The 17,041-nt window shown below is 38.9% G+C and overlaps 1 protein-coding gene across 2 annotated transcripts in view; it reads left to right on the plus strand.

The window, feature by feature from the left end:
- The first annotated feature begins 246 nt into the window (after positions 1-246).
- TMTC2 (transmembrane and tetratricopeptide repeat containing 2) overlaps positions 247-17,041 on the plus strand; it is a 460,161-nt gene continuing 443,366 nt past the window's right edge. For both annotated transcript variants that reach the window (XM_011934133.1, XM_011934134.1), the window contains exon 1: positions 247-1,017. In XM_011934133.1, the coding sequence (XP_011789523.1) occupies positions 935-1,017 (83 nt within the window). In that variant the 5' untranslated portion in view covers positions 247-934. The remainder of the gene's footprint in view (positions 1,018-17,041) is intronic.

Below are 17,041 nucleotides of genomic sequence, written 5' to 3' on the forward strand. Positions count from 1 at the left end.
CTCCCAAGGCGCACTGTAGCTACTCCTTTGGGCTGTCTTCCAGCCTTCGCCCTTGGGTCCCGGGGGCTTTCCAGAGTGAAATCGAAGGTGAAAGAAACAAGAGGGCGGGAGGCTGGTAGGAGGAGCCTCCAGGCTAGGGAGTGTGGGTGGAGCCTCCAGCCCGAGGGGCAGGGTGGGAGGAGCCTTCCGGGAGGATCTGGGTGGAGAAAGGGGCTGGGCCAAGCCGGGATGGAGGGTTGGTCACGCAGGCGCGGGGGGCCGCGTCGAGAACCCCACGCGGGAGCTTCTGGAGTCTCCAGCCACCGCTTCTCACTTCATTGGAGAAGGGAGCTGGGGCTGGGGCCGGGAGGGAGCTAATAAATAGTGAATGTGCAGCAGCCGCCTTGGCGGCCGGAGTCCGCCCGAGCGACACCGGAGCAGTGCACCCGGGAGGCGGCGAAGGGAGGCGGTTCGCCTTGTCCCTCCCACCCGCTCCTCTTTCTCTCTCTTCCTCCAGCTGGTCCCAGAGCCCGGCTCGGTCCGGTCCCTCTGCCCCCATCCCGCACCCTTCCACCTCCTCCGAGTCCCACTCCTCACCTAGGACGCCCCAAACTGCCATGGGTTAGGGTGGGAACCGCGACCCGCGCGAAAGACCAGCCCTGCGCTTCCGCCGGGGGACGCGGAGCCCAAACACCGCTCGCCGCTTGCGGGCGCCGGGCATGGGGAGTGTGGTGTGAGTCCGCACCCGGGGAGGACGCAGGAGCTGCGGAGCCGGGCGCGAGGAGGAGGAGAGGAGTCGTGGATTGGAAGGACCCGAGGGAAGGAGGGTGGGGAAGCGACGGAAAAGTGAAGCTGGGAGGAGAAGGCGGCGGAAGGTGGGGATTGATGCTTCTGTTTTTTGTTGCCGCTGCTGCCCTCGCGCTGGGAGCCGAGCCGGAGGGAAGGCGGTGGAGAGATGATTGCAGAGTTGGTGAGCAGCGCTCTGGGGCTCGCCTTGTATCTCAACACCCTGAGTGCGGATTTCTGCTATGATGACAGGTAAGGGGCCGAGAGGAAGGGGCGACGGGCTGCAGGGGCATACTCCGCGGTGGCTCTGAAGCTTCCCGCTTTAAGGCTCGAAGTGCGTCTTGGAGGAATTAGTTCAGCACCTGATGGTTTAGGCAACACGTAAACATTAACACCTAAATCAAACACCCGGGACGTGAGCGCGCTGGGCGGGCCGAGGGAGTTTCCGCTCCTAGTTTGCAGCAGGTTCTCGCCCTTGCTTCTCGGCTGTTGGCAGACGCTTGAGTTTCTTAGCGGAAATCCCGGCAATTTGGGAAACTGTTTAATGAGCGTATTAAATTAAAACGTCTTAGGTATTCCTTGATGCAAAAAAAGCACATTAAGTGATTTTACGTCTGGATTGGGAGGAAGCCGCTCCTCGATCCCTGATAGATCCTCCCTGTTCCGTTTCTCTTTTTTGATGGGACACTTTTATTTCCCGAAGTTAAAACACACATTTGATAGTTGCCAAAATTGTGAAAAGAGAGATCGTTCTTTGCTTTAACTTTACCTTTTAACGTGTACAGACTTTTACTTTGAGCCGTAATAGTGCTGCTGATGGTGTCTCCCACCTCCCTAGCCTCCTTCACCAATCCATTGGGCAGCACTTTATAAAAGCGTCGACTTTCATTTCTGTTTGGGAGTTGTACATTAGATGTTAGTGGTTCTTTTGTACTAATTGGAGAAGAAGACGCCCCTAGAGACTGAAGTTGTCTTCTGCACTTAGGTTAGTTTGGGTGGCTAATGAGACCTGAACTGTGTTGTCAAAGATACTGCATCGATTTCGGGAAAATGTCACCATTATTTTGGTGTCTCTACCTATCTTTTAAACGTTATTTGTGTTTAGAAAGTGATGAAAAGCCCCTATATCCATTAGGGAAAATTCCAATTTGTGTCCTTCCGGTGCCTTAATCTGATTACAATTAAAACAGATGCATAATTAAAATATATTAGGGATAACAGCACGCCTGGCTAAACTTATTAACCGTCCTGGGGTGTTTCATGCTCCATTGAAATTAAACCATCCAAAAAGTGAGCACAGATTTACTTTGACAGCTTTTCAGCAGCCTCTCTGGGCTGTGGAAAGTGAATGGATCCCCAGGGTTAGGGCGAGGCAGTGAGTGAACTCTTAAGGAAAGTGGTTGACAGTGAGGGGAGGTGAAGGCAGAATCTTCTTCTGGTCGTAATTAGCCACACTCTGTATTCTCTGCTGTGCCCGTTCTCCTGCTAAAAGCATCTTCACATCTCTGTTAAGAAATCACCTGATAATAGCTGCTAGAACATCCAGCAGACCCGTCTTAATGCATTTTATGTAGTGCCTATCAGAGGCTAGTTGATAGGGAGCCACTGTTAGACATACATTTTTTCTTAACTTTTATGCAGCATACTGATTTTAGCAACTACACAGCATGCTCTGAGAAATGGTCTGTAGGAGTGAGGTAAATTTCTGTTCTCTCCAATTTTGTGTAATGGTGCACCTGCTATTTCTAGCATATTCGTGGAAAAAGCCCTTGTTTCCAAAGATGGGTGACTTTTTACTAAAACCAGCTTAGGTCAGTGTGGGCAGTTACTGGCTCTGTTGGGGGCGGTTTGGATAGGAAGCTTTTAAACCGAGAATACAGAGCTTATTTAAAAAAAAGAAACTTACTATAATACTGTAACCTGTTGTAGAACACTGTGATAAATCAAATATTCCTATTGTATGCCCTTGATAATTGCTGTCTAATCCTTAAGAAAGTACATATCAGAAGTAACCATTCTTTAAAAATTAAAGCTAAATTTGGATATGCATTTTTTTCTGTAGGTATAATTGTTCTGTGCTCTTGAGTCATCAGAAGTGTTAGCACTGGACTTTGTAACTTGGAAGAATGGTGTGAGTGTGATGATAAATTAGTTGTGCTTTAATGGTGTAAGTTTTTCAGATGCAATAGGTCTAATGGAGTGTTAAAATTCATGACTTCTATCTTGTAGCTACATAGGTGAATTTAGTATGATTATTTGCCCATATCATTTTATTGATAGCATGCTCAATATGACGTCTAGATAGTATATATTGATATAATGTTGAGGTCCTATAAGTGTGAATTATACTTTGCTACAATTTGAAAAGTGTATTTTACACTGATTTCTTAGCATAACTGCATATGCCATCACATATTCTTAGAATGTGAAATCTTAAGAGTAGCAAACTTAGGTTTTATGTATCCTAGAAATTATGAGACACATAAATAGGAGCACTGAACTTATTTGCTGTTCAAATGATTCATTGCAAAGTTACACTATAAATTGTTTCTTTTCTGACATATTTTCTGTCTAACTACTGTAACTCACTGGTGTGTGAAGGGGGAGGAGAGCTGGGGAGCCAAGTATAAACTGTAGGATGATGATAATTTGTTTATTTCCACTACTCCATTTCAGATGCAAAGATTCATGTTTAAAACATTGCATAAACTAGACCTGTGGATTCTGCTGCCCCCCAGGAACTTTTGTGAAATACAGTCCTGTAAGGAGAGGCCAGTGCCGGAAGTGAAGGGAGAAGCGCTTAAGGGAGATGGCTGTTATTCCTGACTTGCTTAACTAAATCATTATTGCTGTGTTATTTCTCAAAGTTACCATTTCTTATAAATATAGTGATCATTTACTTTATAAACTATATATAATTTCTTTCCATGTTTGATGTAGCTTGGTTGAAATTAAATGGTAACATGAAACTTTCTTATAGCACAATCAATTTCTCTATGGTAAAATTTAATATTTTACAAGTGCTTCTGTGCTAAATTTAAGAATATGCCTCTGATGTGATGAAACAAACAGTGGAAGAGAAGAATTCACAGTATATGATGAAAAAGGGTATGTGGTTTCAGCTTCATCCTCCCTCCCCTTGCTTTCAATCTAGTATTGAGTCTTAAGTTGTGGTTAGAGGAAAATTGAAATTAAAAATATGCAGTCTTTGCCAAATTTTAAGTTATGTTGTATGTAATTCTTTAAAGGATTTTTTCTTATTTTCTGGAGAAATTTGGTGTTTAGGTCAGTGGTAAAACTTGCTGACCCAAAATTCTTTGGTTTCTTACGCATTTGTTGAGGATGACATGGCATCATTTTTTTCTTATCCTTTTTAATAATACTGTTAGAGTTTCTTATGGAGATAGGAGGAGTCAGTTTACTTCAAAGCAGACAAAGGTAAACAAACCATAACTGTTCTAAATTTTAGAAGTCTGTTTCACTTAGCACATATCTTCTAATTGGTGACATGCCCTTTTTATACATAGACAAGCAAATAAGATAATGCAGCTTTTACATGCTTTAAATTCTCATATGAGTAAAATAATTTATTAGTTTGCAAAGAAAGACACTTTGCAGGTTTGGAAGTAGAAAATATATTTGTGACTCCTCTGAAAATTTATTTTCTTATTGGACATTTTGCATTCGTTAAACCCAACCAGAATCATTAATGTTACCTGTAGGTCTCTTAGCTATTCCACTGTGCAGTAATTCTTAGAAACTTGGAGAAACAACTATACAGCAGAAGTTTCTACTATGGAGTTAAAACTATATCAGGCTCTTCATAATTCACTCCTAGTTAGCTTTTCATTTGGGTATAAGTGGAAATCTCAGTTTTTATAAACACATTAGTTAAATTTTTCTTTATAATGATTTTGATTAATAGTATTTAAAATGAAGGAATGGAATTTAAGGCATATTAACATTTTTTAAAAACCTGCGTTCTTTCTAAAGATACTCAACTATTATTTCTGCTTGATCCTTTAATATTGTTGTTAGTTTGGGTTTTTTGACCTGGTATGATAGGAATCCCTCGTGAAATAATCACTCTGTTAACTTATCTTTAAGAAGTTCTCTCTAAGAGACTTGTCTTTGACCAATCTGAGGTTGTTATCTTAAGATTCCAGTATGTGTAACTACTGAAGGCAGACCTGGTATTTAGTAAAAAGCATGTTTAGAAAGAATTACTATATAATTAAGTAAGGGAGAAGCTCTCTTTGTCTCAATGGTTGTCTTATCAAGTTATTATTAGAAGAAGCCACTGTATACAGAAGTATGGTCTTACTCTTCAGTTTCCTTCCCAGTTTTCACTGGAATACAAGATAGAGTTTATAAATTATTTTAGGTGGCGTTTTATTTTCTAGCTATGTTTGGATTGTTTAAACAGACCTATTTGGAAAAAGTTCATTTTGCTCTTTTGAATAAGTATATCTCATCAGTAAGTTAAAATTAGGTGAAGTCAGTGTGAACCGCTTTACCTCCATTGAGCCTGTCACGTGATGTTTATCATAGTAATTGACCCACATACAGGCATTGAATGGACATGTGCAAATGCCACAGGGAAAATTGCCATCTGTTTCTTAGTTGTTTTCATACACACACATACACACACATACATGCACGATTATTACATTTACATTGGTGACTCTATGGGCTGTTGTTTTGTCATCTGCAGTTAGTGCCCCTATGGTTAATACTGAATTCTCTTCTGCTATAATTTTGAAATAGCAACCTTTTGCATTCCAGCATGTGTTAGGAGCATAGTTTGTCTTTCTAATCATTTTGTTGCTGCTCAGCACACTAAAAGCACTTTTTAAAAAAAATGCCTCTGGTGGTACAACTGTTTTTCATAGGCTAAAGGTGCATTGTCTGTAAAGCAGGCACCTTGGTAATACTAGGAAAGGATGAAGTTTACCCTTAAGGCACTTTGAAAAATCTGTGGCTGACAAACCTACATTCTTATAACTTTATCATACTCATCTAAAGTGCTTTTAACAGTAACTTTCATCTGTTAACCTTTCCGGTTCTCTCTTAAGAGCAGAGTATTGTATGAGCTTTGGATACTTATTTTAATGACTTCACAGAAGTGACAAGTGTGGCAGCCTCCAAGGAAAGGAACAGTGGGTTATTGAATGTGAAGACCTCTCCTCTATAAATAGCTGTCCTCATTTAGGAGCTCAATTTTTTAAAAAAAGTGGAGGGATATTTCAGCAGGACTGCATACCTTCTGTTTTTCATTGAGTGAAAAAGGCATAATATTTTGGATAGTTGCTGGTGTAATTACATACAGTACTAAATGGTTTCTTTGAAGATATGATTTGTATGTGCATTTGAGGAATAAACTTACATTCAATAATTGACAAATTATTAATATTACTAGATATGGGCTTCTTTGTATATGTAGTACATAGTACAACTACAGCACTGCTTACGTTGTTAGCAAGCATCCCACAAAACATTGTGCTTTCTTACCTGTACTTTAGCAGGTACTGCAAAGGGTTTGAGTCTGGGAGTCTGATGCTAGATCTATACAAATGCTGATAAGTTGACCTTTGACAGGTGGAATTGCAGTTGAATTTATCACTTTATTGTTACCTTTTAATTTTTTTACTCATGTTTATTTTTATTGATACTTATATTTAAAAACTTTCACTGGGACTCTGTTAGCTTCTTTTCCAAAACAGTCACTCCTAAGATTCATGATTGGTACTTTGGCCTGGCCTTATTTTGAGTCTGTACTTACTGGTGCTTTATTCATACATGCGGAAGCTTTGGAATGCTTCCAAATGTCTCTTTCCTACTTGTTCAGGTCAGTTGTTTTTCTTGGATGTCTAAACTCTTTGAGTTGACTAGATTTGCCTCAACTTGTCAATAGGGATTAAAGATTTTTGCCTCGGAGGTTTTTAGCCATATATTCAAGGCAGTTAATTCCAAAAAGATGCAGCTCTTCCAAATTTCTGTCTCATTTCCTCTCTTTTTCTCCTCTCTGTTTACCTTTCCAATTACATTTGTCAGTTTTTTTGATACTCAAGGTTTCTAGAATTAAAAGTGTGGCCGGGCACGGTGGCTCACACCTGTAATCCCAGCACTTTGGGAGGCTGAGGCAGATGGATCCCGAGTTCAGGAGTTCAAGACCAGCCTGGCCAACATGGTGAAACTTTGTCTCTACTAAAAATACAAAAATTAGCCAGGTGTGGTGGCAGGTGCCTGTCATCCCCGCTACTCAGGAGGCTGAGGCAGGAGAATCTCTTGAAACTGGAAGGTGGAGGTTGCAGCAAGCCAAGATCACGCCACTGTACTCCAGCCTGGTCAATGAGAGTGAAACTCCATCTCAAAGAAAAAAAAAAGGTGTAAATATTTGCTTAAGTCTTTTAGAAGCATTTTGGGATTGGTTTTTTGGGTTTACAACTTTGACTTTTTTTTTATACAGGTTAATGGGAAACAAGTAAACCTATCTGTGTAAACCAGAGAATTTCGAAAAAGGTGGGAAGACTGAAATGATTGTTTTCAAGATTCCACTTTAAAAGTTGATTTTTTTTTTTTTTTTTTTTTTTTTTGAGGGAGTCTGGCTCTGTCGCCCAGGCTGGAGTGCAGTGGCTGGATCTCAGCTCACTGCAAGCTCCACCTCCCGGGTTTACGCCATTCTCTTGCCTCAGCCTCCCGAGTAGCTGGGACTACAGGCGCCCGTCACCTCGCCCGGCTAGTTTTTTTTTGTATTTTTTAGTAGAGATGGGGTTTCACCGGGTTAGCCAGGATGGTCTCGATCTCCTGACCTCGTGATCCGCCCGTCTCGGACTCCCAAAGTGCTGGGATTACAGGCTTGAGCCACTGCGCCCGGCCGATATCATTTTTTAGAGTAGTTTATTTAAGGACATTTCATAAGTTCTGTTAATTTGAAAAACTAGAGATAATTGTTTTAAAGATGAGATAGAGAGGTTTTGATTTATTCATGTCTAAAAAAATTATATGGAAAAAATGTGAGAATTGAAAATATGAACTCTGCATTTAGATTCCATTTTATTGTGGAATTAAATGAAATTAAACATATATTTGCTCTCTTTGAAGGTTATTCCTGTACCATGTTTCTTGAGGGCAGTGCCATTGTATCCGTTTTAGAAGTACCTTAGTATTTGGCAGAGGAGATGCTATTTGCTTATGATGATTCGATAAAAGCTTTTGTTTCTTGATTTCTTTGCTGGGGCATTTTGTGATATTGCAGTGAGACATGGTTTGAAGTGTGGCACAGCATGTAGTTACAGTCAAGATGACTGGCTAAATTACATGATTTCTGTAATGAAACACACATTATTGCCCTTGGAATAGCAGCTGTGTGCTAGGTATTGTCAAATAAAATGTTTCTGTGAGGTCTTTGTATTTGATGATTAATCTTCATTTTTGTGAAATTTGTGATAAAAGTATAGTTATTCCACAGGAGGTTTAAGTTAAAAAAAAAAAAAAAAGAAAAGAAAACAGGTTCACTATAGCCATGTGATCATAGTTTCTTTAATTAGGGAACTGTATGAAAACATTGCCTTGTGGTAATGGAATTGATTGAGATTTGAAACTGAAAAATTCATGACTTTTTATAATGAAAGTGCCTTTTTCCTAATTGTGATTCCAGAGATTATTGATTTCCTTAGAAGTAGAACATTTTGACTGTACTAGCCTAGGAATTCTCACTTGACATCATTTAGAAGTATTTTAACTTCAAAGGATGTGTTATTTGCTGAAGAGTGGCCACTGGGGCGCAATATGGCTCTTGACATGTTGAACAGTGTTAAATGATGGTACTGAAGTATTTCAAACAGCCGTGTTTCAACATTGTTTAAAAATCCGGTGGGAAGAATGGCAGTCCATATAACCCTGCATACTTGGAATTCTTTAGTTATTAATTTGAAGTTCAGTTCACAAGTTTATTTCTTACATAGTAAGTTTTTAAGATGAATAAGGCTCATAGAAGTTTTACAGCTGTGTCTTATGAAATTTTGTTTTCTTTTTTTGGTTGCTTATATGTATTCTATAAAGACACTGAAAGGCTGCAAACTATTGTCTTGCTTTTTTTGTTTTTACATTAACCTGTTAGGTCATAGATCTGTGTTACGGTCGTTGTTATAAAGCATATTGTTATTGAGCTTCTGTTGTAAACCCAAAATTATAAAAGTATTGAGAGAGGCAGATAAGTCAAAATACTTTGTGAAAAGTAAACATCTTGTTTTTGTTAATTTCCAATTTGTTCCACAATGAAAACATGTCTACCCCATTTTCTTTTCTGTTAGTTGTGTCTCTTGGATTAAGTGTGAGTCAATAAACTCTAGAGTAAGGCTGCTCCAGAGGGAACAAGGACTTACTGGTTGTCAGTGCATGTAAAAGTGACATCCCTGAAAATTGTGTCCTCTGCGGGGGGTGCTTTAGGTAGTGGCTATAGAGATTACATTCGTAGGCTTGACTACTTTTCTGTTTGGGGAGGACACTTGTCATTACAGAACCATTCCAAAGAAGGGGTTCTCAAGGTAGGGCTGGCAGCTGCAATTAGCCTATAGTGGTTCCTCTGGAACATTTCTCATGGTTTTGTAAATTGGTTTTTGGCTACTTCTGTCTTCCTATCTTCAGCTTTAAGAAACTAAGCCTGCTGCCTCCAATTCTAAAATGTCTCAGGTAGAATAGTTGAGTTCAAATGTGTTTTCAAGTATATTTCCTTTAGAACAAGTTCCTCTCTCCTGTCCCAAATAATTAACTACACGACTGTTCTCCCAAGAAATGGAAAAGATCTCATTTTGACAAAGCAAAATTTTCCAACTAGAAATTCACAGAAGAAAAGTTCTCAAATGATGAAGAAGTTTAAGCAGGCAAAAAGACATTTTTATTTGCAGAAATAGGCCCTTTAGAGGGAGGCAATTATTTTTAGCTGATAGGAAAAACCAGTATACCTGAATTTGTTTGGTAAACTTCATTTAAAATTGGAAGGTTATTCTTGTTATTCTATTGAAAGAAAAAAAAAATATGGTACTGAATTACGTCACAGATTTATATTAAAGAAACTAAGTTTTATACATTAAACCACTCTTACAGGGATACATACTGATTTAACCAAGAAAATGAATTTGAGATTTCATAAAAATCTTTTAAAGACACCAGTGTGCAGCTTGAAATCAACTAGAGTGTACCATGAATATCTATTTGAAATACCCAATTAAAATGACCACATTAAGATTGCATCCTTTCACCTCTATATTTAAATTTACTTTTTTCTTTTATAAATGGTGATGTTTTTTGGCTTTTGTTTCATATTGAACAGAGGATGAAATCAGTATTTCAAAAACTCTTGTATGTCATCAGGATAAATAATGTGCTATTTCCAGGAGGGAATTATTAGTGGCCACTTTTCAGTACACTCCTGGCATGATGTTGAGGATGCCTGTGACTGGCAAGAGGTTTTAGACCCAGCCCTCTGATAACTTGCCTCCCTGCTTTCATATGGACAATTGACTCTCTAAAAATCTTTTTAAGTGCAGTTCAAATTCAAATTCCCAGTTTTTTGGAGCTAGAAGCATCTCCCTAAAGGGATGCTGAGATGGCTTCTTGCTGGCTCTCTTTCTACCTATCTATATGTATATGTTTCTATTAATAGATCTATTAACACATATGGACTTGTTAAAAATGAAGATTTTGGCCGGGTGCGGTGGCTCATGCCTATAATCCCAGTACTTTGGGAGGCCGAAGCAGGTGGATCATGAGGTCAGGAGATTGACACCATCCGGGTCAACATGGTGAAACCTCGTCTCTACTAAAACACAAAAAAATTAGCCGGGCATGGTGGCACACCCCTGTAGTCCCAGCTACTTAGGAGGCCGAGTCAGGGGAATCACTTGAACCCAGAGGGCAGAGGTTGCAGTGAGCCAAGATTGCGCCACTGCATTCCAGCCTGGTGACAGTCTGTCTCAAAAAGAATGCAGATTTTCATTACTGTTATTCCCAGGTACAGCAGATGCTGCAAATTTACTGACCACACTTAGGGTAATAAGACTGTAGTTCATTTAAATGTATTACAGATAAGCTGTCTAAATTCCTGGATTAAAAATGGTTGAATATAAGGTGTGTTTGTTATGGATATGATTTTAGCCAGTTTATTTAATCTATGTTTCATTTTTCTTATTTGTTCAACAATGGCATCTTTAAGTTGATCCTGTGAGTTTGAGGTATTCAGATTTTGAAAAGGTAGAGAGCTTGCTGAACTTCTAGGAGATGATCTCTATTTAAATAATCTGTCACCATCATATAAAAAATGTCATCTTCTTTGTAATATGACTGTGGGGACAGATATTGGATTCTCATTTTGACAAATAAACTGATACGCAGTTGCCTAGGGCTTATGCTCGAGTAGGTACTGATGCCTAAACGGAGTCTCTAGAGTCAAGTGTCTTTATTGGTTTGTGCTTTTGTTGAACAGCCCATTTTGAAGAAATTTGGTTTGCATTGCATGAAGACTTTATAGACTTTAGGCAAGCAGCAAAAATGAGGGTCTAAGCAGCTGAAATTAGGAAAGTTAAAAATTTGTTAGTGATTATTGTTAGTGACATTCAGGCACCAGGTGATGCTCTTCAGTGAAGGTATCTAAATAGAATTAGAAATGCTTCGGCCTGTATGACTTTTTAACCTGCTACACTTAAACCTTAGCCTTAAGGCACCTTGGGGGATTTCTGAATAGGTGAATGCACTATCTCTGAAGTTTTAAAATCCTGATTAATAAAAACCTTTTTAAGGAACTTGTTCTAAAATGAGTTATACTTTTTCCTTTCTTTTTAAAATAGTGTATGTACTGTGTAGTAGAGGTAGGGTTGTGAATGAATGCTGGACCAAGATAAAAGATTACAGTTTTCATCTTGGAATACCACTGTACTAGCTAAGTACTTGAACTGCTCAGCTCTCATGAACTCAGTATTTTAATTGGTCAGGAAACGAAAATAATAATAGTAACTGCCAACCACAGAGTGAGACTCAAATGAAATAATATGATGAACGTTCTCTGTGGTTTTAAAAAGCTGCATGGTTATATACTTAGCTGTAGAGTGGTCGGACCAGGGGGCTGAATAACTTGGTTGATCACTGTACATTAAGTACAGCTGTCCCCGCTTATCCTTGGGGGATTTATTCCAAAACCCCCAGTGGATGCCTGAAACTGAGGACAGTACCTAACCCTGTATATAGTATAGTATGTTTTCCTCCATACATGCATACCTATGATAAAGTTTAATTTATAATATAAAGTAGGAACAGTAAGAGTTTAATAATAATAACTAATAACAAAATAGGACAGTTATAATATGCAAGCACCACTACTCTTGTGCTTGGAGTCCATATTAAATAAAATAAAGGTCACTTGGACACGAGCACTGTGATACCTCATCAATCGATCTGATTAACCGAGAGCTATTAAGTGATGAATGAGCGGGTAGTGTAGACTGTTGGACACACTGGACCAAAGGATGATTCACATCCAGGGTGGGATAGGGCAGGACGGCACGCAGTTTCGTCATGCTACTCAGAACAATGTGCCCTTTACAACTTATGAATTGTTTATTTCTGGAATTTTCCTTTTAGTATTTTTGGACCATAGTGGACCATGGGTAACTGAAACCTTGGATAAGGGGAGGACTACTGTATCTCACTCTCATCTCCCCTGAGAAAAGAGCTATGCCCTATTTTGATGTTCTTGCTGACTTTTTCACTTGGAGTCTGTGGTTGAGCCCCTGCTATCTGAGCTACTATTGCATGGCCTGCTCCATCCCCCATACACCGTTTCTGCTTTTACTCTCTATCCACTCTTGTGGCCAGCAGTTTCCAGTCTCATTACAAAAGCAGTTTTTGTTCTCTTCTTTTTCTTTTCTGTTGCTTTTTCTATGTTTCTAGTCATTGTACATGAAGGCTTATTTTGAATAGACATTCTGGCCAATCTGAGTACTTCTTTCCTTCTGCAGAGAAAACCGACCAATTACAGTGCATCTGGTATAAATAGTCTTTGGTACTTTGGTTCTGCTTGGCAGAGCATATTGTTACTGGGTACTCATGGTCTCTCTCTTCATTGACGACCCTTTTTCTATTTGGAGTACGCTCATATTCAGAGTAGTTCTGGCAGTGTGGCGATTAAGAAAGCTGTTTTGTCAGATGAGCTGCAGTTTTGCTGCACCGACGTGTTTGTGTCAATCAGTTGTATATCAAGAATTTGAAGTAAGTTTTGTTTAACACAGGTGCAGGATGACTACATCTAACAGATTAGCCTGGTGGTACATTTTGGGTAACAATTATAAAAAATGTCTTTCAGAGTTTTTCAAACAACAAGGAGGCAAAGAGTAAAGATCATGGAATTTTGGAATCAGAGGTCCAGTGATCTAATCCCAGAACTAATATAGCCAGCCCTCCACATACCTGGGTTCTGCATCTGTGGATTCAACAACCATGGAGTGATAATATTTGAAAAACAAAAATTGTGTCTGTACTGAACATGTACAGATTTTTTATTGTCATAATTTTCTAAATACAGGATGACTATATTTATACAGCACTTGTATTAGGTGTTGTAATCTAGAAATTATTTAAAGTATATGGGAGGATGTGCATAGGTTATATGCAAATGTGATGCCATTTTATATAAGGTCTTTGAGCATTGTGGATTTTGGTATCTGAGGGAGGTCCTGGAACCAAGCTTCCCACTGATACTGAGGGGTGACTGTATGTGCTATTGGTGTTATTTTGATTGTGTTACTAAAACTCCTTTATCCTCTGTTCTCTCTTATGTAGAATAAGAATAGCAATACCTACTTTATAGAATTGTTGGGAGAATTTAATGAGATAAGTTATGTAAAGTACTTAGAATCATATCTGGTGTCTAGGATACTTACTACATATTTCTTTTAAATTATTCAGTAGTGGTATTGTTGAATAGCCTAAAAAATTCACTGTATAATAACACCTGAAACTATTATAGGGCATTTAAGATTTTTCATAAAAGCCAATATGCAAAACTTAAACTTACTTCTGATAATAGTTAACTTAGTATTTTGGGTAAATTTAGGGTAACTGAACTATGTTCAGTGAACTGTAATAATTAGGTAATGATTTTGTATTTGAAATTTTTTCCTGAATTTTAAGTTAGGAGAAGTGATGTTGAGATTTTACCATTATGCACACACACAGGCACCCATACAAGCATACATGTACATATATGCAAATTTTGCCAATAAAGTATTTGCAGTGTATAGTTAATTAAATGTACCTATGAAAAACATTATTAGATGACTTCCATATTCTTTACCATGATTGACTTCCTTCTTTTAAATTAGATGATATCGTACCTAGGTATGTATTAGTCCATTTCATGCTGCTATACAGAAATACCTGAAACTGAGTATTTTATAAAGAAAAAGAGGTTTAATGGACTCATAGTTCAACATGGCTAGGGAGGCCTCACAATCATGGCAGAAGGTGAAGGAGGAGCAAAGGCACGGCTTACATGGAGACAGGCGAGAGAGTGTGTGCAGGGGAGCTGCGCTTTATAAAACCATCAGATCTCCTGAGACTTTTTCACTGTCAAGAGAACAGCAGGGGAAAAACCTGCCCCCATGATTCAATTACTTCCCACCGGGTCTCTCCCATGATATGTGGGGATTATGGGAGCTACAATTCCAGATGAAATTTGTGTGGGGACACAGTCATACCATATGAGAGTATATGCAAAGTTATGATTTTTTTACCATATTGTAAGAATGATTTTATTCTACAGTATATATCTTAGGCAATGACATATCTTAAAAAATGAAAATACAGACTTAGTTTACAGACTTGGTTTGTATTGGAAAAGCTTGTGTTAAATTGAAAAACCAAAAAAAAAAAAGAAATTTTTTTTTTTTTTTTTTTTGAGACAGTCTCGCTCTGTCTCCCAGGCTGGAGTGCAGTGGCACGATCTCGGTCCACTGCAGGCTCCGCCTCCAGGGTTCACGCCATTCTCCTGCCTCAGCCTCCCGAGTAGCTGGGACTATAGGCACCGGCCACCGCGCCCGCCTAATTTTTTTTTTTGTATTTTCAGTAGAGACAGAGTTTCACCGTGTTAGCCAGGATGGTCTCCATTTCCTGACCTCGTGATCCGCCCGCCTGGGCCTCCCAAAGTCCTGGGATTACAGGCGTGACCCACCGCGCCCGGCCAGGAATACTTTCATGTACTGTTTGTTTTACAGTGAGCAGCATTGAATATAAAAGCTCTGTTTGAATCCTTTTCTAGGAAGCTTGTTCTCACTCATTCCTTCATACTCTCACCAGGACCTACAACTTGTATTACTTTATTTATAAGTAATTCTGCACTTAGGAATATTATTCTTGGCCAGGCACCCTGGCTCACTCCTATAATTCCACACTTTGGGAAGCCGAGGTGGGCGGATCAGCTGAGGTCGGGAGTTTGAGACCAGCCTGACCAACGTGGAGAAACCCTGTCTTTACTAAAAAAAAAAAGAAAAAGAAAAAAAAATTATCTGGGTATGGTGGTGCAAACCTGTTATCCCAGCTACTTGGAAGGCTGAGGCAGGAGAATCGCTTGAACCCCGGAGGCGGAGGTTGCAGTTGAGGCGAGATCCCACCATTGCACTACCGCCTGGCCAACAAGAGCAAAACTCCATCTCAAAAGACAAAAAGAAAATTAATCTCTCTCCTAATTAAAACAGATCTTTTACATATTTACTTAACATTTTTCTAGGGATTCCCTATATAAAGAAAATATGTATTACCTTAAAATATTAACAATATTTTCTTTCCTCTTCACCCCCGTTTCCTTGAAAGAGAAATATTTCTAACCCCTCCCCCCAAAAAACTAAACGTGCTGAAGGTGATCTATTACCGGGGGCAATAAGGCTTTCTCTTTAAAGTCAATGTGGGTCTGATTTCCCCTGCCCCCACCCCAGTCCCTTCTAGATTAAAACAGGTCACAATTTTATAACGATGGGTTTGGGTGTATTTGCTTAAGAAATATAGTTGAAATTGGCCATTTTGGAGTAATTAATAACGTTTGGAGTAAAACATTAGCGATATTGCCACACTTACAGTGGAAAGTGAGCAAGTTAGTACAACAAAGCATATCAACCAAAAATATTTCACCTCAGGCACTATCATTATTCATTTCTGGTATGTTACCTTATTGTCACTGGGAATGTTTACTCTGTTCCTAATGATAACTAAATTCTAACAGCAAGTGGAAAGCTCCTAAAAAGAACACTTTTGGTTCTTGTCAGATAACAGCCTCGTTTTCTCTAATCCACATCTGTTCTTTGGAATATTTTTAGACTGTTCAGGTGCAAATTTACCCAGTATCTTAATAAACCAAATTCTGTTACTGATGGGTTAAAAAAATCAGTCATACTCTTTTTAAGTTGTTAATGGAAAACAAGTAGATTTTGTAGGATGGCTCTCAAGTCTATGGAATTAATTTACACTGGTGCAAGAAACCAATCGTTCAAGACTTTATTAAACATGCTTTCACCAGATGACTTTTAGAACTAAACAGAAGAAGCCAGGTGTGGTGGCTCACACATGTAATATCCTCACTTCAGGAGGCTAAGGGGACAGAATTGCTTAAGTACAGCAGTTTGAAAGTGGCCTGGGCAACATAGCAAGATTCCATCTCTACAAAAAAATAAAATAGCTTAGGCAGGAGGATCACGTGAACCTAGGAGTTCAAGACTAGCCTGGGCAACAGAGGGAGATCCTGTCCCTATAAAAAATAAAAATTGGGCAGGGTGATAATTCGGTGATAACTGAAGTAATTTCCTGGAACAAAAATCCTTAGAGTACAAATAATTTTATTTAAGTGAACAAAAAAAATAGTATTTTACACACACAAAAATAATTCATTAGTTTCCATCTCTTCAAAATTTTGAGAGAGACTACCATTCCAGTTTTCAATGCCACTACCACTGCAGAGTTACTTATGCCTGTTTCTACCAATTTCAGAAATTATTTGTACTTTAAGGATTTTTGTTCCAGGAAATTACTTCAGTTGGAGCTAATTTATTGGAACCCTTTACTAACAAATTTCTGTTCTGTATCAAGATTAGTATTAGAAAAAAAAAGGAGATATATGGAAATTAAGAAAGCAACAAAAATTATAAGAAGATAATTGCCCTTATAAAGAAGTCATTATATGAAAAAGATACTTGCACATGCATGTTTATAGCAGCACAATTTGCAATGGCAAAAA

This window comes from Colobus angolensis, unplaced genomic scaffold (genome assembly GCF_000951035.1).
Source record: "Colobus angolensis palliatus isolate OR3802 unplaced genomic scaffold, Cang.pa_1.0 Scaffold131, whole genome shotgun sequence".
Classification (NCBI taxonomy): domain Eukaryota; kingdom Metazoa; phylum Chordata; class Mammalia; order Primates; family Cercopithecidae; genus Colobus; species Colobus angolensis.